The 17,740-nt window shown below is 38.5% G+C and overlaps 2 protein-coding genes and 2 pseudogenes across 2 annotated transcripts; 1 reads left to right on the top strand and 3 right to left on the bottom strand.

Annotated features, from left to right (window-relative positions):
- Window positions 1-357: 357 nt before the first annotated feature.
- Window positions 358-2,165, top strand: LOC117630094 (GDSL esterase/lipase At1g33811). The gene is made up of 5 exons (XM_034362835.1): window positions 358-610; window positions 753-877; window positions 1,079-1,327; window positions 1,472-1,730; window positions 1,817-2,165. Exons 1-5 carry the CDS (start codon window positions 358-360, stop codon window positions 2,038-2,040), a joined length of 1,110 nt encoding a protein of 369 aa, XP_034218726.1. The 3' UTR covers window positions 2,041-2,165.
- Window positions 2,166-3,702: 1,537 nt separating this feature from the next.
- Window positions 3,703-5,273, bottom strand: LOC117630073 (annotated as a pseudogene).
- A 101-nt stretch (window positions 5,274-5,374) lies between these two features.
- Window positions 5,375-7,991, bottom strand: LOC117630084 (GDSL esterase/lipase At1g71691). Its single transcript, XM_034362825.1, has 5 exons — window positions 7,596-7,991; window positions 6,876-6,997; window positions 6,422-6,661; window positions 5,935-6,184; window positions 5,375-5,827 (listed from the first exon to the last, which is right to left on the bottom strand). The coding sequence occupies exons 1-5, from the start codon at window positions 7,912-7,914 to the stop codon at window positions 5,589-5,591; spliced, it is 1,170 nt and encodes a 389-aa protein (XP_034218716.1). The 5' UTR covers window positions 7,915-7,991; the 3' UTR covers window positions 5,375-5,588.
- Window positions 7,992-10,216: 2,225 nt separating this feature from the next.
- On the bottom strand, window positions 10,217-12,882 carry LOC117620095 (annotated as a pseudogene).
- Window positions 12,883-17,740: the final 4,858 nt, after the last annotated feature.

Below are 17,740 nucleotides of genomic sequence, written 5' to 3' on the forward strand. Positions count from 1 at the left end.
GAGGACGAAAATACAAATCGATTTATAATTCATAGACCATTGATACAATTAGCCCTAGAGCCATCATATTATTCCATTTTGTACCTGTTTTTCTATCTGTGGATATAAATAAAGTTATGGCCTTTCTGGTCACGAGATAGTGGTCTTGAACAGATCATCACCGCTGGTTGAGTGTTAAAGGCACACATGACCCGCAACCAAAAGTTGTTCCTCCCTTGTACCAGAAACTTCCCCACTCTCACAACCATATATTGCATGAATCGCATAATAGCCAAAGCAAAAGGTCCCCAACAAAATGTCTATAAAATTACACCAATTATAATCAGTCTCAGAAAAACTTAAAGGTTCCAATCAAACATGAGGAAATTTTGTGACTTGGGTTTGTTGTTAATTGTTGCTCTTTGGCTAGGGTTCAATGGCAGGGCTTGGTCACAGCCACAACAGGAACAAGTTCCTGGTTTCTTCATATTTGGTGACTCATTGGTGGACAATGGAAACAATAATGGCATTGTCACTCTTGCTAGGGCCAACTATAGGCCTTATGGCATTGACTTCCCTCAGGGTGTCACTGGCCGCTTCACTAATGGAAGAACCTATGTTGATGTTCTAGGTAACTCAATGATATGATACGATGTATGTCACATTTTTGTAATGTATATCATTAATGATTAGAATAATAATATGTGCTTTAATCATATGAGCTTAAGTAATGTTCCAAGCTGGTGTGCGCTTATTTTTTGTGGGATTTGCAGCTCAGCTTCTGGGGTTTCGAACTTATATTCCGCCTTACTCAAGAACTCGCGGAGCTGCAATTCTGAGGGGAGTGAATTATGCATCAGGCGCAGCTGGAATTCGCGATGAAACGGGAGATAATCTGGTAAGAAATCGTGGGATCATGATGCTAATGGTTGCGTTAAGCCATTGAGAACATTGTGACATTTTAAACTACATAAGATGCTAACATTTTATACTAGCCTTCTGAGTCCATTATTTCTTTTTACATAAACAAGCACTCAAACTCAAATTTTTGAATGAGGGACAGAGGAAAATATGAAGTATCATGAATTTTCTTCTGCAGGGTGCTCACACATCCATGAACCAACAAGTTTCAAACTTTGGCAATACAGTGGCAGAAATGCGGAGGTTCTTCAGAGGAGATGCCAATGCACTCAGCACCTATCTTGGAAGATGCATCTTCTATTCTGGGATGGGAAGTAATGACTATCTTAACAACTATTTTATGCCAAACTTCTATACATCTAGTTCTGATTACACTACGAAAGCTTACGCTGCCGCACTCCTTCAGGACTATTCGCGCCAGCTGAGCGTAAGTCCAGGAATGGCAATTCAACCTATACTCATAGCTTTTCCCACATAATTTTCCTTCATTTAGATCTTGAAAACACATGAAGAAAACAGCATTTAGTTACTGCTCTAAGTTTTGAAAACCTTCATTTTTTTTTTCTTCCAGCAATTGTATGCATTGGGAGCTCGGAAGGTGATTGTGACTGGGGTTGGCCAAATCGGTTGCATACCTTATCAACTAGCAAGGTATCATAGCAATAGCAGCCGCTGCAATGAAAACATCAACAATGCCATCCTTATTTTCAACTCGGGACTTAAAAAGATGGTTGACAATTTCAATCGTGGTCAATTGCCTGGAGCCAAGTTTGTCTACCTAGATTCTTATCAAAGCACCTTTGATCTGTTTCAAAATGCATCTGCTGCTGGTAATATGCTCTGTGTCCAAATGCAAGTTTTATGTTGATCTGTGATTTCATATCTAAACCCTGCTTTAATTTTGAAAATGCTGCAGGTTTTGAAGTGATAGATAAAGGATGTTGTGGTGTAGGAAGGAACAATGGGCAGATAACTTGTCTGCCGCTTCAACAAGCTTGTAGAGATCGCACAAAGTACATGTTTTGGGATGCCTTTCATCCAACAGAAGCAGCAAACATTCTGCTAGGCAAGGCATCATACAGTTCCAATACACAGTCATATACTTGTCCAATTAATATACAACAATTGGCTATGCTGTAAGGGGATTGGAACTTCATGCAAGGGCTTATATGATTTCTAATTTTATCTAAATTGTTAATTACTGTGATGCTTTGCAGCTGATTGCTAATTAGTCTGAATAAAAGGTTTGTTCTGTTTTAGTACTTTACTGCTTGCACTTTTAATGTTTGAATTCATCATTGGTGGAAATACATATATGGAATACTTCTAAAGTAGAATTTAATGGCAGACATATGAGCTTAGCCAAGTTGGCTAGAGCGGATGTGCTCCCCACTCTGCACTCGACTTCGAATCCCCTTCCCCGTAGTTTATATTAGATTAAAGTAGAATAATACTTGAATATTTTTTTTAAAAAAAAAGAGAGTAGAATTTCATGGAATTTACTTTTGCAACATTTCCCATGGCCAATTTGAATCCTAAAATTTTCTAGCATGAAAAGTGAAGTATAAATACTTCAATAAGTCTATCAGGAAATGTAGTCTACCAACTCTCCAAGCAAGGGGAAACAAAAAGGTAAAAAAACAAAACATATAATAAATACAAAAGGGCAATTTACTAGACCTACAGTTCCAAAACAAAAACCAAGTTCATGTCAAGTAAAATACTAGGTTAAAGGATGTAAATCCACTTAATGTGAGCAACTCGAGAGGTCGAGCTTGTGCTCTCACGGGCAAAAATAAATTGTGGTGCAGGAGGTTGGTGGAGAGATTCCGCTCGAGTTGCTCACGTTTTTCATTTCCATATATTTCCATCGGTGTCTGTCCTGTCACCGCATGTGAATCCAGGAGGAGGAGAACTTAGGATCTCAGCTACTTTTCTCTTCTTTTCTCCTTTTTCTCCTCTCGTACGTTTCTCCTTTTGAAGCCACAATAATATGGATGGACTGCAGTCTGCAGCAGAGTTCTTTATGCTTCAACCACAGCTTCCTGCAAAATTGTATGGCACTGTCCACGACTCATCCCCATCATGGATTAACTTTTGTGTGGAATGAGCTATGCTTGAGTACAATACTTAGCTCAATTCATCCTAATGGTAGATAACAGGAAAATTTCCAATGCATATAAGAAAACATGCAAAAGGTAACAGAAGATAAAATGTAAAAGGAAATAAGTGAACTTTGATACTAATGAGCTTACTAATGAGAAGTTCAAAAATACCTTTAACTTATGACATATCTCTTGATACAATTTGAACTTCTTACGGACTTTATGAAACTTAAGCTTGACTTAAATTTTAAAAAGCTTACTGAGTTTGGCTTGTTTCGTAAGAATAAAGCTCGAACAAGCTAAATATGTTACAAACTTGAGCAGCATTAAGTGGATTTACATCCTTTAACCTAGTATACTTGACATGAACTTGAAAATTACAAAACTCAAGGGCAAGAGTCTTCGATGTGCACGTATTACATTTTCCACACTCAAACAAAGTAGTAAAATGAAAATGGATAGAGCCAAATGGTAAAGTAGAACCATCAAAATGACTAGAAATATCTTAAGTTTTCTACGGGTTGCTTTTAATGTCGAGAGTGGCAAGCTGCTGTATGTTCGTGGGATAAACCTTGCTAAGGTCCTCATTGAAAGCTTTCCTCTCCCAATTATGATGTTGGCTGCTGCTGTTGGGTGGAAAGCATATTCCAGAATATGACATATATATATTGAAAATCTGTTAAGCACAATAAGGTGAACAAGAAGATGCACCCTTGGTATTTTCCTTTATTTTTTTTATTCACCGAGTGCAAAATGCAAATCCATAACTCATGTAATGCTATTAACAAAGTTAACCAAGTTTCTAGTGGATGAACCAGACTCACTCCAAGCAGCCAAGGCCATCTCTCCCATTTTCCTGCTCCTTTCTCTAAGCTCTCTCCCTTTTTCCGACTCCATCAACTCCCTAACGCTTCTCTCCAATTCCTCCCTAAACACAAACCCGTCTTCCTCTCTCTGCTCCACAGCAAACGCCATTTCCATGTCCTTCACCAAAACACTCCTATTCAAATGCTGCTCTGCATAGAGCGGCCATGCCACCATTGGCACGCCGGCGATCACCGCTTCAAGCACTGAGTTCCAGCCACAATGCGTCACGAACCCGCCCACTGATTCCTTCTTCAACACCGCCACCTGCGGCGCCCATAATTTCACCACCAAGCCCCTATCTTTGGTCCTCTCCAAGAACCCTTCTGGCAACAAACCCTCCAAATCAAAGTCATGTACTCCTTGGACCTGCTTGGTTTTCTCATAAAGGGGAGGCTTCTTCACCACCCACAAAAACCTCTGTCCACTCTTTTCCAACCCATCTGCTATCTCCTTCAATTGAGCCCCTGAGAATGATCCCATGCTTCCAAAACAGAGGAACACCACACTTCTACTTGGCTGCTGATCAAGCCAGGACAAACAATCTTCTGCCTCTGCAGAATCCCCAGATTCTTTTTCTTCAGCAATCAACGGCCCGATGTAGTAGACAGGAGGAGTGGGAGCATCAGGAACACAAAGACCTTCAGCAATGGCTTTGAGGACTGCAGGAGGCTCGAGCTCTTCAAACGTGTTGGCTATGATCCCATTAGATTTGGGAAGGTGGGTGCAGAAGTAGACCATGTCCCAATACGCAGGGTCGTCTCGGTCAAGCATTGGCTCAGGCATGTGGGGGGCATTGAGGGGAGACTTCAACCCGGGAAACCCAAAACAGTCTCGGTCAGATCCTTGAAGCTCTTGGTAGTTTGTTCCCCGATTTTCGGAAAATACAGAAAAACCGCAAGAGCTGCAGCGCCAGAGGTGTAAAAGTAGTAGGTGGGAATGCCGAGTTCCTTCGCCATTGGCAGCGCAGAGGAGCAGAAGATGTCGATGATAAAAGCGCGAATGGCTGAAGATTTAGAGATCTCTTGGAGGGCAAGACGGACATGAGGATCATTCCGGCGAATGAAATCGAACAATATGGCCTCGAAGCTGATGGGAATTAATGTAATTTTATTTTCAACGCGAGGAAATTGGTGGAAGGAGATGGAAGGATAGGCTCGGGAGATGCGCTGGATGTAGGCGGGGATGCTTGGAGTGTCAACCAAACTGCCACAGGTGTAGAGAATGGTAATGGAGAATTTTCTGGGGTAGCGATTGAGAATGAGCTTGCCTAGCTCAACCATGGAGATTATGTGTCCCATTCCTGGAGCTGCGTAGAGGACTATTGTGTCTTCTTCCATGGCTTTGGTTGGTTTGTGTTTCTGGTTTTCGCTTCTCATTGCTGAAAGCTTTTGAGGGAGAAGACGTTTTGAAATACTCTTCACTAAAAGTAGATGGAAATTCAAGTCTTAGGTGAAGCACGAGGCAAGGCACAGGTTGTACACCGTCATTTATCATGATCAAAAGAAAAAGGGAAATGGTTTTTTAATGGAATAACTAGGTTCTCACATGCATGGACAAGAGTCTTTGATGTGCATGTATTACATTTTCCACACTCAAACAAAGTTGTCAAATCGAAATGGATAGATTCCACATGGTAGAATAAAACCATGAAAATGACTAGAAATATCATAAGTTTTCTATGGGCCGAGAAAAATCATAAGTTTTCTCTCAAGTTTTCTATGGGCTGCTTTTAATGTTAAGAGTGGCAAGCTTCTGTATGTTCATGGGATAAACCTGGCTAAGGTCCCCATTGAAAGCTTTCCTCCCAATTATGATGTTGGCTGCTGCTGTTGGGTGGAAAGCATCCCAGAATATGTACTGGTCTCGATTCGGGCATGGTGTTTGGAGTGGAAGACATGTAATTTGGCCTCTGTTGCGCCCAATGCCACAGCATCCACGATTTGCAACAGTGAATCCTAGAAATAAAATTGCAAACGGGTTGGGACATCGTCAACAAAGATAAAATCTAAAGTTCTATTTCAGTGAAGAATGACTTGATGTTAAATAGTAGCCAGGCATTTACCATAAGATCTGGCATTGTTGACGATGTCTTCGAATATTCGAGCAATGTCAATGTAAATGAACTTTGCGCCTGGCAAGTTGGTGTTAAGTTTGTTGATCATTGTCTTTACATTTGCATTAAACGGTAGAACAAGGCGATTCACTTCCTCATTGCACCTTCCACTTGGACTCTGGGCCAAGATACTTGGAATGCAGCCCATTCTCCCTAATCCAGCAACAACAAACTTTCGAGCACCAAGATTATAGAGTCTCTGTAACATGTCACATACAGTAGGATGTTAACTTAGGTAACTTACAGAGTCTATCACATGTGATCAAGTCATGGAAAATGCAAGTGTACATTGTTAAAATTGGAGCATCCAACCAAAAACCTATTGTTCAAGCCGAGACTTGAGAGCCACTGGATCTTATATAACATATATTATGATGCAGTTGTGCATCAAATATATGATGCAACTACAGGTGAGGCCATGAATAGAAGTTCTTACAGTGAGTTGCTGGGTGTATTGTTGAGTCAAAAGATCAGCAAATTGTGGAGCATTGTACTGAGTTCTTGTGGGATAGTTGGGCATAAGATAATTGTTTAGGTAGTCATTGCTGCCCATTCCAACAAAGAAGATGCAGTCTGCAATTGCCCGGGCCACGTCATCTGCCCCGAGATTGTCTGTAATCTGATCAAGGGTACTCTGGAAGTTGCTTATTTGTTCACCAAAAGGTATTCTTCCCACCTGACACCAAAACAATTGTTACCAAACAGTGGAACATTGAAACACATGCTTGTGGTTGTAGGCTGTATAGTTTAGATATCTTGGAACATGGCAAAAGATTGAACTTGTGTTATGTAAAGCACTAAGGCTTCTGCTAATCAAATTCCTCAGTTAAAAATTTCAGGAAAAATAAAATAAAATAAATTTTGTGGATGAAGTTGTTAATTGTAATTACAAAGTTTCTGCCAGTGATATCAAGGATTCCAGCTGCTGCAGATGCATAATTGACTCCGTTTAGCACTTGGTCTCCAGAAGCTTCAGAAAAAGGAGGAATCAAGGGAAGTCCTAGCAGTTCAGCTGCATATTGAATATTATATTTATGTTAAAATAATATACATCAAAATCACTTGGAACACCCAAGAGAAACAAATTTCTTTTTTAAAAAATTATATTTTTTATAAATAAAAAAACACCAATGTTGAAATATTGCCATGATTTATATCCAAATTGGGAATGAAAAGGCCCCCTTTATATGTAAAAATGGTAGGACAGGTGGGTCCATGCCATAGCAGAGAGACAAATTCTATCTTTCTCGTACAGAGCATACCAACATTACCGAAGGGTAACCCATAATATATCTACAAATTAAGGATGGCTTTCAAATCACTTAATTTACGTTTAGTTAAAGACCCGATTTTAAAAAATAAAGAACCAATATTGTTTTACCAACCCAAGATGTTCCTTGCTCCCACACATAAAAAGATTAAAATATATACATAAACTTTGTGACTTAAATTCAATCATAATGCACTGAAATATTGATCTCACAGCAAAACATATATTACACTGAAAGCATCAACAAATATTAACATGTATGCTAATTACACTACAAAATCAAAGAAGAGGACCTAGTAGAGAGAGAGAGAGAGAGAGAGAGAGAGAGAGAGAGAGAGACCTATTTCATCAACCATGGTGTAACCATTGGAAAAACGACCGGTGGCGCCACCATTGAAATCAATGCCATAGGGGAAATAGTTAGCCTTGGCAAATGATGGGATGTTGTTGTTGTTGCCATTGTCAATCAAAGAGTCTCCAAACACAAACATGGCAGGCACCATTTCTGCGCTCCTCCCACCACCACCCACTTGACCTTGTGGTGCTGCTGCTGCTGCAGCCGCTGATGAAAAGTTCACATCTTGGCCACAAACCGCCCCACCTAGCACCATCAACCACAAAACCACCAAAGAAAAAACCCTAATTGGGGCCTTGGCCATGAATGAATTAATGTGTTTTGCTTGTTTTGAGATGATGAAAATGCGGGAGAAAATGAGAGAGCCAGCCACCTGTGTTGATAATGAATGAGGTTTTTGAGTATTGGCAAGAGCATGCAAGGGATGTTTTAATAGGCGAGGTAAGGCGGTGGTTGTGAATGGAATAAATGTTTTCACCTGTTATCTTACGTGCAGGAATTGAAGTAAAGAGTCCATTTTTGTTCAAGGATAAATAAGAGTTTACTTTCCCAGCATTGTTCTGCATGCAGCTTCAAATTCCCTCGCTATTTTATTTAATTTTTTTGGTCTTTGGTTACAAACGGGCCCGAGGCCCAAGCAAAACCAATAGGCACAAGAGACTAAAGTTCAAGGTAGTTTGCTTTTATCACATGGTAATAGTTATTACGATGCTTCTTTCAAAAATAAAAATAAAAATAAAATATATATAGTTAGTAATTATGATGCATTGAATGGGGTGCCCAGTGAAAAAGGTCATCAATTTGTATAAGACCTTAAGTTCAAATTTTTATGGCATTTTAATTGTATGTGTGAGAAATTCCCTCCCTTAGTTTAGACTATCACTTATAATTAAAAAAAAATATATATATAAAAATAATTATTACAATACTATTTCTAGTCTTTTGATAAGAGCATTCGCAATGCATTCCCTAACCCACCTCAGACAAAAATTCAAATTAATTTGCTTTTATTTTATTTATTTATTGCCAAAGGGGAGGGGAACACATAGTTACAATAAGTTTTTGAACTCATAACCACTTGACAACACACTAAAGATCTGGATCGATCCAACTAACGACCCATTAGTCAAAGTAATTTGCTTTTACCACATATTAATTATTACGATGCTCTCTCTAGTTTTTTTATAGTTTGGTAAACGACGTAAGTTCAAGGCAGGCAGAGTTAGGTTCAAACCACTACTCTTGGAACCCAATATGTAAAGACACCTAGACCTAGCTGCCATTTTAGAGTTTTAGGAACTTGAATGAAGTTATGGCAAAGACACCTAGACCTAGCTGCCATTTTAGAGTTTTAGGAACTTCAATGAAGTTATGGCAAAAAAGACTGGTTAGCAAATACACTTCATTTGTTATGACCTACCTCACAGCAAAGTATTAAAAAGAGTTTCCAAATATAGTAGCATGCTTAATGTTGGTGGAGCCAACATGCCCTTTTATTAATGTTCTTGTTTTGGACGTAAACCTTTCAATACAATCTAATACATTTATATCGTTTGGCGAAAAAATAAATAAATAAATAAAACCACCAAAATGATAGAGAAGAAAAAGGTAAAATTTACGAGCTAGTTCCAACAACTATGATAAATGAAGGCAAATACGTTTAAATTATAAACGTTTAATTATTGAAGGAATTAAAAAGTTTTAATTGATATTTGAACCTGGTTCTACTACTATAATATTCATTTGCATAATTTGTTAAAGATAAAATAAATTCAAAGACTTCTTTTTCTCAACTTTGAGCTATTTCAATTTCAACATATTTTTTCTTATAATCTTTTTCTTTAATAAAATAGAATGATAACCACTATATATGACACTCAGCTTTATCAGATAAAAGCATAGTGTTTACAGACCGAGAATACATAAATGTGATGTGTTACATTTTCCACACTCAAACAAATTAAGAATATATAAAGTAAAATCAAAACGAAAGGAGCCAAATGGTAAAATAGATAGGAAGCACCCAAATTTAATTGCTAGAAATATATGGAAGGTTCAATAATTTCTAATGGTTGCTATTTTTTTTTCCTTCAGAAAATAAGCGATAGTATATTATTGATGAACAAACAAAGTACAAAGCAACTATGTGCCAAATATGGGTAAATCTTCTCCAGTGACCAAATAGTTGGGCAAAGGGCAAAGACATTTACTTAAATGCTGAAAATGGAAATAAGGTAATTTGCACACTTAGAGTGCATCACCACCAGCTGAACAAATGGGCAATTTGAAGCACTTATAATGGTTTTTTTGGTAAGAGAAGGTGCAACTGAACCTCCTTACACATTTATAGGTCTACCATTGATCCCAAAATATGACATATATATATATATATATATATTGAAAATTTGTTAAACACAATAAGATGGACAAGAAGATGCACCCTTGGTATTTTCCTTCATTTTTTTATTCACCAAGTGCAAAGTGCAATGCATTAACCAAGTTAACCAAGTTTCTAGTGGATGAACCAGACTCACTCCAAGCCGCCAAAGCTATCTCTCCCATTTTTCTGCTCCTTTCTCTAAGCTCTTCCCTTTTTTCCGACTCCATCAACTCCCTAACGCTTCTCTCCAATTCATCCCCAAACACAAACCATCTTCCTCTCTCTGCTTCACAGCAATCGCCATTTCCATGTCCTTCACCAAAATACTCTTATTCAAATGCTGCTTTGCATAGAGTGACCATGCCACCATCGACACGCCTGCAATCACCGCTTCAAGCATAGAGTTCCACCCACAATGCATCACGAACCTGCCCACATATTCCTTCTTCTACACCGCCACTTGCGACGCCCATGACTTCACCACCAAGCCTTTATCTTAGGTTCTCTCCAAGAACCCTTATGGCCACAAACCCTCCAACTCAAAGTCATGTACTCCTTGGACCTGCTTGGTTTTCTCATCAAGGGGAGGCTTCTTCACCACCCACAAAAACCTCTGTCCACTCTTTTCGAACCCATCTGTTATCTCTTTCAATTGAGCCCCTGAGAATGATCATCTGTTTCCAAAACAGAGAAACACCACACTTCTACTTGGCTGCTGATCAAGCCATGACAAACAATCTTCTGCCTCTGCAGAATCCCCAAATTCTTTTTCTTCAGAAATCAACGGCCCAATGTAGTGGACATAAGGAGTGGGAGCATCAGGAACACATAGACCTCCAGCAATGGCTTTAAGGACTGCAGGAGGCTCGAGCTCTTCAAACGTGTTGGCTATGATCCCATTAGATTTGGGAAGGTGGGTGCAGAAGTAGACCATGTCCCAATACGCAGGGTCGTCTCGGTCAAGCATTGGCTCAGGCATGTGAGGGGCATTCAGGGGAGACTTCAACCCGGGAAACTCAAAAACAGTCTCGGTCAGATCCTTGAAGCTATTGGTGGTTTGTTCCCCGATTTTCTGAAAGTACAGAAAAACCGCAAGAGCTCCAGCGCTAGAGGTGTAAAAGTAGTAGGTGGGAATGCCAAGTTCCTTCGCCATTGTCAGCGCAGAGGAGCAGAAGATGTCGATGATAAAAGCGCGAATGGCTGAAGATTTAGAGATCTCTTGGAGGGCAAGGCGGACATGAGGATCATTCCGGGTGAAATCAGACGCTATGGCCAGGACGCTGATGGGAATTAATGTAATTTTATTTTCAACGCAAGGAAATTGGAGGAAGGAGATGGAAGGATAGGCTCGGGAGATGCACTGGATGTAGGCGGGAATGCTTGAAATTGATTGCCACGTTGTAAGAGAAACTGCAAGCTGGTGTAATTTTTCCTTCCTATATTTCTTCACAAGATGAGCTGGCAGACATATTTACGCATGCTTTGGGAGGAGATGTCTTCAATTACTTAAGTCGCAAGTTAGGACTTGACAACATTCAATCTACTTAAGTCCCAAGTTGGAACTTGACAACATTCAATCTCTAACTTGAGGGGAAGTGTTGGAAATCAAATCTTATAATTGAAGGATTATAAATATTGTAATTGTCTTTCATGTATTAGATCCCAATATTTATGGGTCAAACATGGATTGTAGCCTTAATTAGGAATTATGCTAGAATAGGAGATTGTAAACCTAGTATATAAAGGATAGTATTATGTACAGCAAGATATCAATAACACAACGTATTATTCCATCTCCTTTATTCTTTACAAACCTTTAACTCCTTATATGAATGAGTCATTTCTTCTTAAAGTTATGTCAAAATTTCACATTTTTACTGAATTATTTTTTCATATTAAGGGATTCGAACTCCAGTGCAGAGTGAAAATCACATTCGCTCAAATCAACTTAACTAAGCTCATATCTGCGTGAATTTAGTTATTCTAAATAGTGAAAAAACATAAAATGGGATGACACATCATATTGCGTACACACAACTCTCACAATACCACTCATGAAAAATATTGATAATTGATTGTGTAATTCAATAAAGGGACAACAAAACTACCTTAACTTTCAAAAGATCAGAAAATTGTGGGGCATTAAACTGAGTTCTTTTGGGATAGTTGGGCATAAGATAATTGTTTAGGTAGTAATTGTTGCCCATTCCAACAAAGAAGATGCAGTTAATCGCCTGGGCCACGTCATCTGCCCCGAGATTGTCTGTAATCTGATCAAGGGTACTCTGGAAGTTGCTTATTTGTTCACCAAAAGGTATTCTTTCCACCTGACACCAAAACAATTGTTACCAAACAGTGGAATATTGAAACACATGCTTGTGGTTGCGGGCTGTATAGTTTAGATATCTTGGAACATGGCAAAAGATTGAACATGTGTTATGTAAGGCACTTAGGCTCCTGCTCTAATCCATTTAAATTCAAATTCCTCAACTAAAAATATCAGGAAAAATAAAATAAAATAAATTTTGTGGATGAAGTGGTTAATTAATTACCAAGTTTGTGCCAGTGATATCAAGGATTCCAGCTGCAGCAGATGCATAATTGACTCCGTGAAGCACTTGGTCTCCAGAAGCTTCAGAAAAAGGAGGAATCAAGGGAAGTCCTAGCAGTTCAGCTGCATATTTATGTTAAAATAATGTACATCAAAGTATCTTGGAACACCCAATTTCTTAAATACAAAAATTATATATTTTAAAAATACAAAAACACCAATGTTGAAATATTGCCTTGATTTATATCCAAATTGGGAATGAAAAGGCCCCCTTTATATGTAAAAATGTAGGCCATAGCAGAGAGACAAATTCCATCTTTCTCATACAGACTACAGCGCATACCGACATTACCAAAGCGTAATCAATAATATATCTACAAATTAAGGATGGCTTTCAGATCACTTAACTTATGTTTAATTAAAGACCCGATTTTAAAAAATAAAGAATAAATATTGTTTTACCAACCCAAGATGTTTCTTGCTCCCACACATAAAAAGTTTAAAGGGTTAATTGGTGATTTGCCCTCTAAATTTGTATTTAACTTTCAATTAACCCCTTATTCTTTTTTTAAGAAAATTAAGGATATTAATTTTTTTTTTCCTTCAATTTTCCCCATACCGTCTAATCCTCAACATTTCATCCAATTTTCAATTAAATCATTTTAAAAAAATAGTTTTTTAGAAAAAAATTGAAGAAAAAGAGGAAAATTGACCAGAAAAGAAGAAGAATAAAAAGACACTAAACTGCTTTTGAATCTTGATCTGCAATTCTTAACATTGTTCTTCCTGCATCTTCTGACATTTCTTTCTTTTTAAATAGAAAAATCCATATTTTTGTTGTTGATAATTTCAGCCCAGTAAGCAGATAGAGGATGCCAAGCTTGCAAGCGATTTCCAAACAACATTGCAAGAATTCCAGAAAGTTCAGCAGCTCGCCTCTGAGCGCGTCTACTTACATGCCTTCCTTGCCTAAAGAAAAAAAAAAATCCTGAGAACTCAGCTCACCACAATTTCAATGGTCCCTCCCTCCCTCTCTCTCTCTCTCTCTCTCTCTCTCTCTCTCTCTCTCTCTCTATCTGATGGAGATCAGGATCCAGACATAGGTCACCAACCACATATACGAGCACCGAAATCTAGGGCTAGTACAAACTCACATATATCGTGGCAAATCCATGCCACAAATAAACTATTTTATTAATCATCAACATCCACCCCCTACAACTATTACATTACCCTTATTTATAGGCTTTACAAGACTTGGGCACCAAGGCTACTTGGTCCAAAAGTAAACTAATTAATTTATAAAATCACACATAAAAAATAAAAGATATCCTAAAACTACCTAAATAAGAAAATAACAATATATCATTAAATAACTAATTAAATGCTAATATCTATCTTGATCCACTCCTATGCTCCTGCATCAGACTCTCATGGTTGGAAAGAATTCGTCCTCGAATTCAAGCCTTTGATTGAGGAAAATCCAAATAGAATCTTCAATTGCTTCATATTAATTCTGGATCTTTTAGCATCCAATTGAAACCTTCCATTTCAAATAAAAAGATATTTGGAATATTTCATTCTTCTTGGCTTCTTCTTACTCCCTCTAACAATGCAAATGTTTCTCTCTAGAATCTGATTGAAAAAATTAACCAGAGTTTTGGCAACCTTCCAAGTGAAAATATTAATGCCCATAAAATCAATAATATTTTCGAAAGTTTTCTCAATTCTCATCTCTTCACTGTTCTTGTCAATAAATTGCTTATCAAAATTGCTTTGAACACCCAAACAATTTTCATTGCAATTTTCATAGTTGCAAGGATCAAATATTGGAGGTAAATCCAAATTTAATAACTTTGATGAAGAACAAGATGCACCCAAATTACCAAATTCATTTATACCTTCAAAGACACAATGAGAATAACCGTGCCCCTTTTCACTTGACTCACACAGCGAAGCGCAATAATGCAAAGGGCTATCTCCCTCGTACTCCCCGTCGAGACTCCCACTGCTTAGAGTGTCGATGCGAGCTACTCGGTTTAGATAATGGTTCACACATCCCTCCCCGTCAGAACTCTTACCTATCTGGGTTCAAGCTTCAATGCGAGCAATGCATTCCGTAAGTTGCCGTAGCATCCTCCTAAGTTCCTCCATGTCATTGTAGTTGTTAACACGACCCTGCATCCAAAAACCTCCCCAATAAAGCAGATCTTGAGCCATAGCTCTGATACCAATTGACGGGGATCAGGATCCAGACATAGGTCACCAACCACGTACATGAGCACCGAAATCTAATGCTAGTGCAAACTCACATATATCGTAGCAAATCCATGTCACAAATAAACTATTTTATTAATCATCAACATCCACCCCCTACAACTATTACATTAGCCTTATTTATAGGGTTTACAAGACTTGGACACCAAGGCTACTTGGTCCAAAAGTAAACTAATTAATTTATAAAATCACACATAAAAAATAAAAGATATCCTAAAACTACCTAAATAAGAAAATAACAATATATCATGAAATAACTAATTAAATGCTAATATCTATCTTGATCCACTCCTATGCTCTTGCATCTCTCTCTCTCTCTCTCTCTCTCTCTCTCTCTCTCTCTCTCTCTCATACACACACACAAACACTCTGAGAATCTGAAATTGTGAAGAGTATGTTGGCAACGTTCAGGACAATTCCCTAGACCGAATGAGACTGCTCACATGTCTCCTCTTTTCAATTCATCAATATTTGGTGAAAACCTAAACTTGGAGCAGCTCACCAAATAATTTGTTGAACACCATTCGACCATACTTCCTAGAGTAAGGATCGGCTGTATATATGTATATAATAGGGCTTGTTAATCCTTTACCAACACACCACCGGCACTGCTAGGATTCCCAACTCCACTACTAGGATTCAACCCCCTTCCCCAGCTCTATCTCCTCCATCAACCCCATCAACCCTAAATCACATCCACCCCCCCCCCCCCCCCCCCCCACCACGGCTTCCTCCCATCCCCACTCGAGATCCACCCCCAGCCCTTGCCCCCCAGACCCAGACCCATCCCATTCCCCAGCCCCACGTGAGCATGCACAGAAAGAGAGAGAATTTCAATTTTCTGTTTTTTATTTTATTTTTATTTTTTAATGTACAAAATGACCATTTTGCTCTCATTTTTAGTGGCAAATTAGATGAAATGTTGTGAATTTAGACGGAGTGGGGAAATTAGTAGGAAAAAAAAAATTTAGGTCCTTAATTTTCTATAAAAAAAAAAAAGTATAGGTGGTCAATTGAAACTAAAGTACAAGTTCAAGAGGCAAAACATCAGTATACTCAAAGATTAATATATATATATATATATATATCATAAACTTTTGTGACTTAAATACAATCATAATATACTGAAATACTGATCTCACAGCAAAACATATTACACTGAAAGCATCAACAAATATTAACATGTATGCTAATTACACTACAAAATCAAAGAAGAGGACCTAGTAGAGAGAGAGAGAGAGAGAGAGACCTATTTCATCAACCACGGTGTAACCATTGAAATCAATGCCATAGGGAAAATAGTTAGCCTTTTGCAAATGATGGGATGTTGTTGTTGCCATTGTCAATCAAATCCCCAAACACAAACATGGCAGGCACCATTTCTGCCCTCCTCCCACCACCACCCACCTTGTGGTGCTGCTGCTGCTGCAGCCGCTGATGAAAAGTTCACATCTTGGCCCAAAAACACCCCACCCAGCACCATCAACCACAAAAACCACCAAAGAAAAAACCCTAATTGGGGCCTTGCTCATGAATGAATTAATATGTTTTGCTTGTTTTGAGATGATGAAGATGTGGGAGAAAGTGAGAGAGCCATCTGTGTTGAAAATGAATGAGTTTTTTGAGTATTGGCAAGAGCATGCAAGGGATGATTTAATAGGTGAGGCAAGGTGGTGTGTTAGAATTCACATACTATGATCTGTCATTTTAAGTTTTGGATTATTGATAGATGGAGCTCATGTGGGAAGAGAAAACACAGAGAGAAAACTTGGAGAAGAAGAAGATGAAAAAATAAGTCTATTCTCTCACTTAGTCATGCACAAGCTGTGCATGACAATATAACCGTTAGGAAACAGAATATTCCCTTTTTTTTACATCATCCAATCTAACCAATGATTAACTATCCTATGAGATAGCTACACCTGGCACAATTCTGCTACACCTAAGAATACATCTCAGCTGTCCATTGGACTGTGATCCAATGGTTCACAATTAAACAACAAACACACTCAGCTAAAACACTTATACTTTAACACTCCCTTCTAAGTGTTTAGCTGAAATGATTCCAAGCTTGCTCCTTAGATATTCAAACCGATCCCTTGCCAATGCCTTAGTGAAGATATCTGCATTCTGCTCTCCAGTTCTGCAGTATAACAGATCAATCTCACCATTTTGCAAAGCATCACGAATGAAATGAAATCTTCTACTTATATGTCTTGTCCTGTGATGATGCACAGGATTCTTTGTTATTGCAATTGCAGAAGTGTTGTCACATAGAATTGGAGTAGCCTCAACTTGTTCCTCACCAAAATCAGATAGAACAAATCTTAACCAGACTGCTTGAGCTGTAGCTTCAGCTGCACTAACATATTCTGCCTCTGCAGTAGATAGTGCTACACTGCTCTGCTTAACAGATGCCCAAGAGAAAACACCTGATCCAAGATGAAAAGCATAGCCAGATGTGCTCCTCATATCATCTTCACAACCTGACCAATCACTGTCACAATATCCAACCAGCATTGCCTCTTTTCCTTTCTCATATGCAATGCCATAGTCTAGAGTACCTTGAATGTATCTAAGTACTCTCTTAGCAGTTCCCATATGTTTCTTTGTAGGTCCATGCATGTATCTAGCTAAGAGACTTGCAGCAAACATGATATCTGGCCTTGTTGCTGTCAGATATAGTAAGCTTCCAACAATCTGTCTGTACACCTTTTCATCAGCCTGTTCACTTCCATCCTCCTTGGATAACTTCTCATTCATAGCTAGTGGAGTTGATACTGCTTTACAGTCTTTTAAACCAAACTTGTCCAACAATGTTCTTGCATATTTTTTCTGATGCAAGAAGATGTAGGGCTCAGCTTGTATCACACCCAATCCCAGAAAATGGTGCAACAATCCCAGATCTGTCATTTCATATCT

This window comes from Prunus dulcis, chromosome 1, assembly GCF_902201215.1.
Source record: "Prunus dulcis chromosome 1, ALMONDv2, whole genome shotgun sequence".
NCBI classification, from domain to species: Eukaryota; Viridiplantae; Streptophyta; class Magnoliopsida; order Rosales; family Rosaceae; genus Prunus; species Prunus dulcis.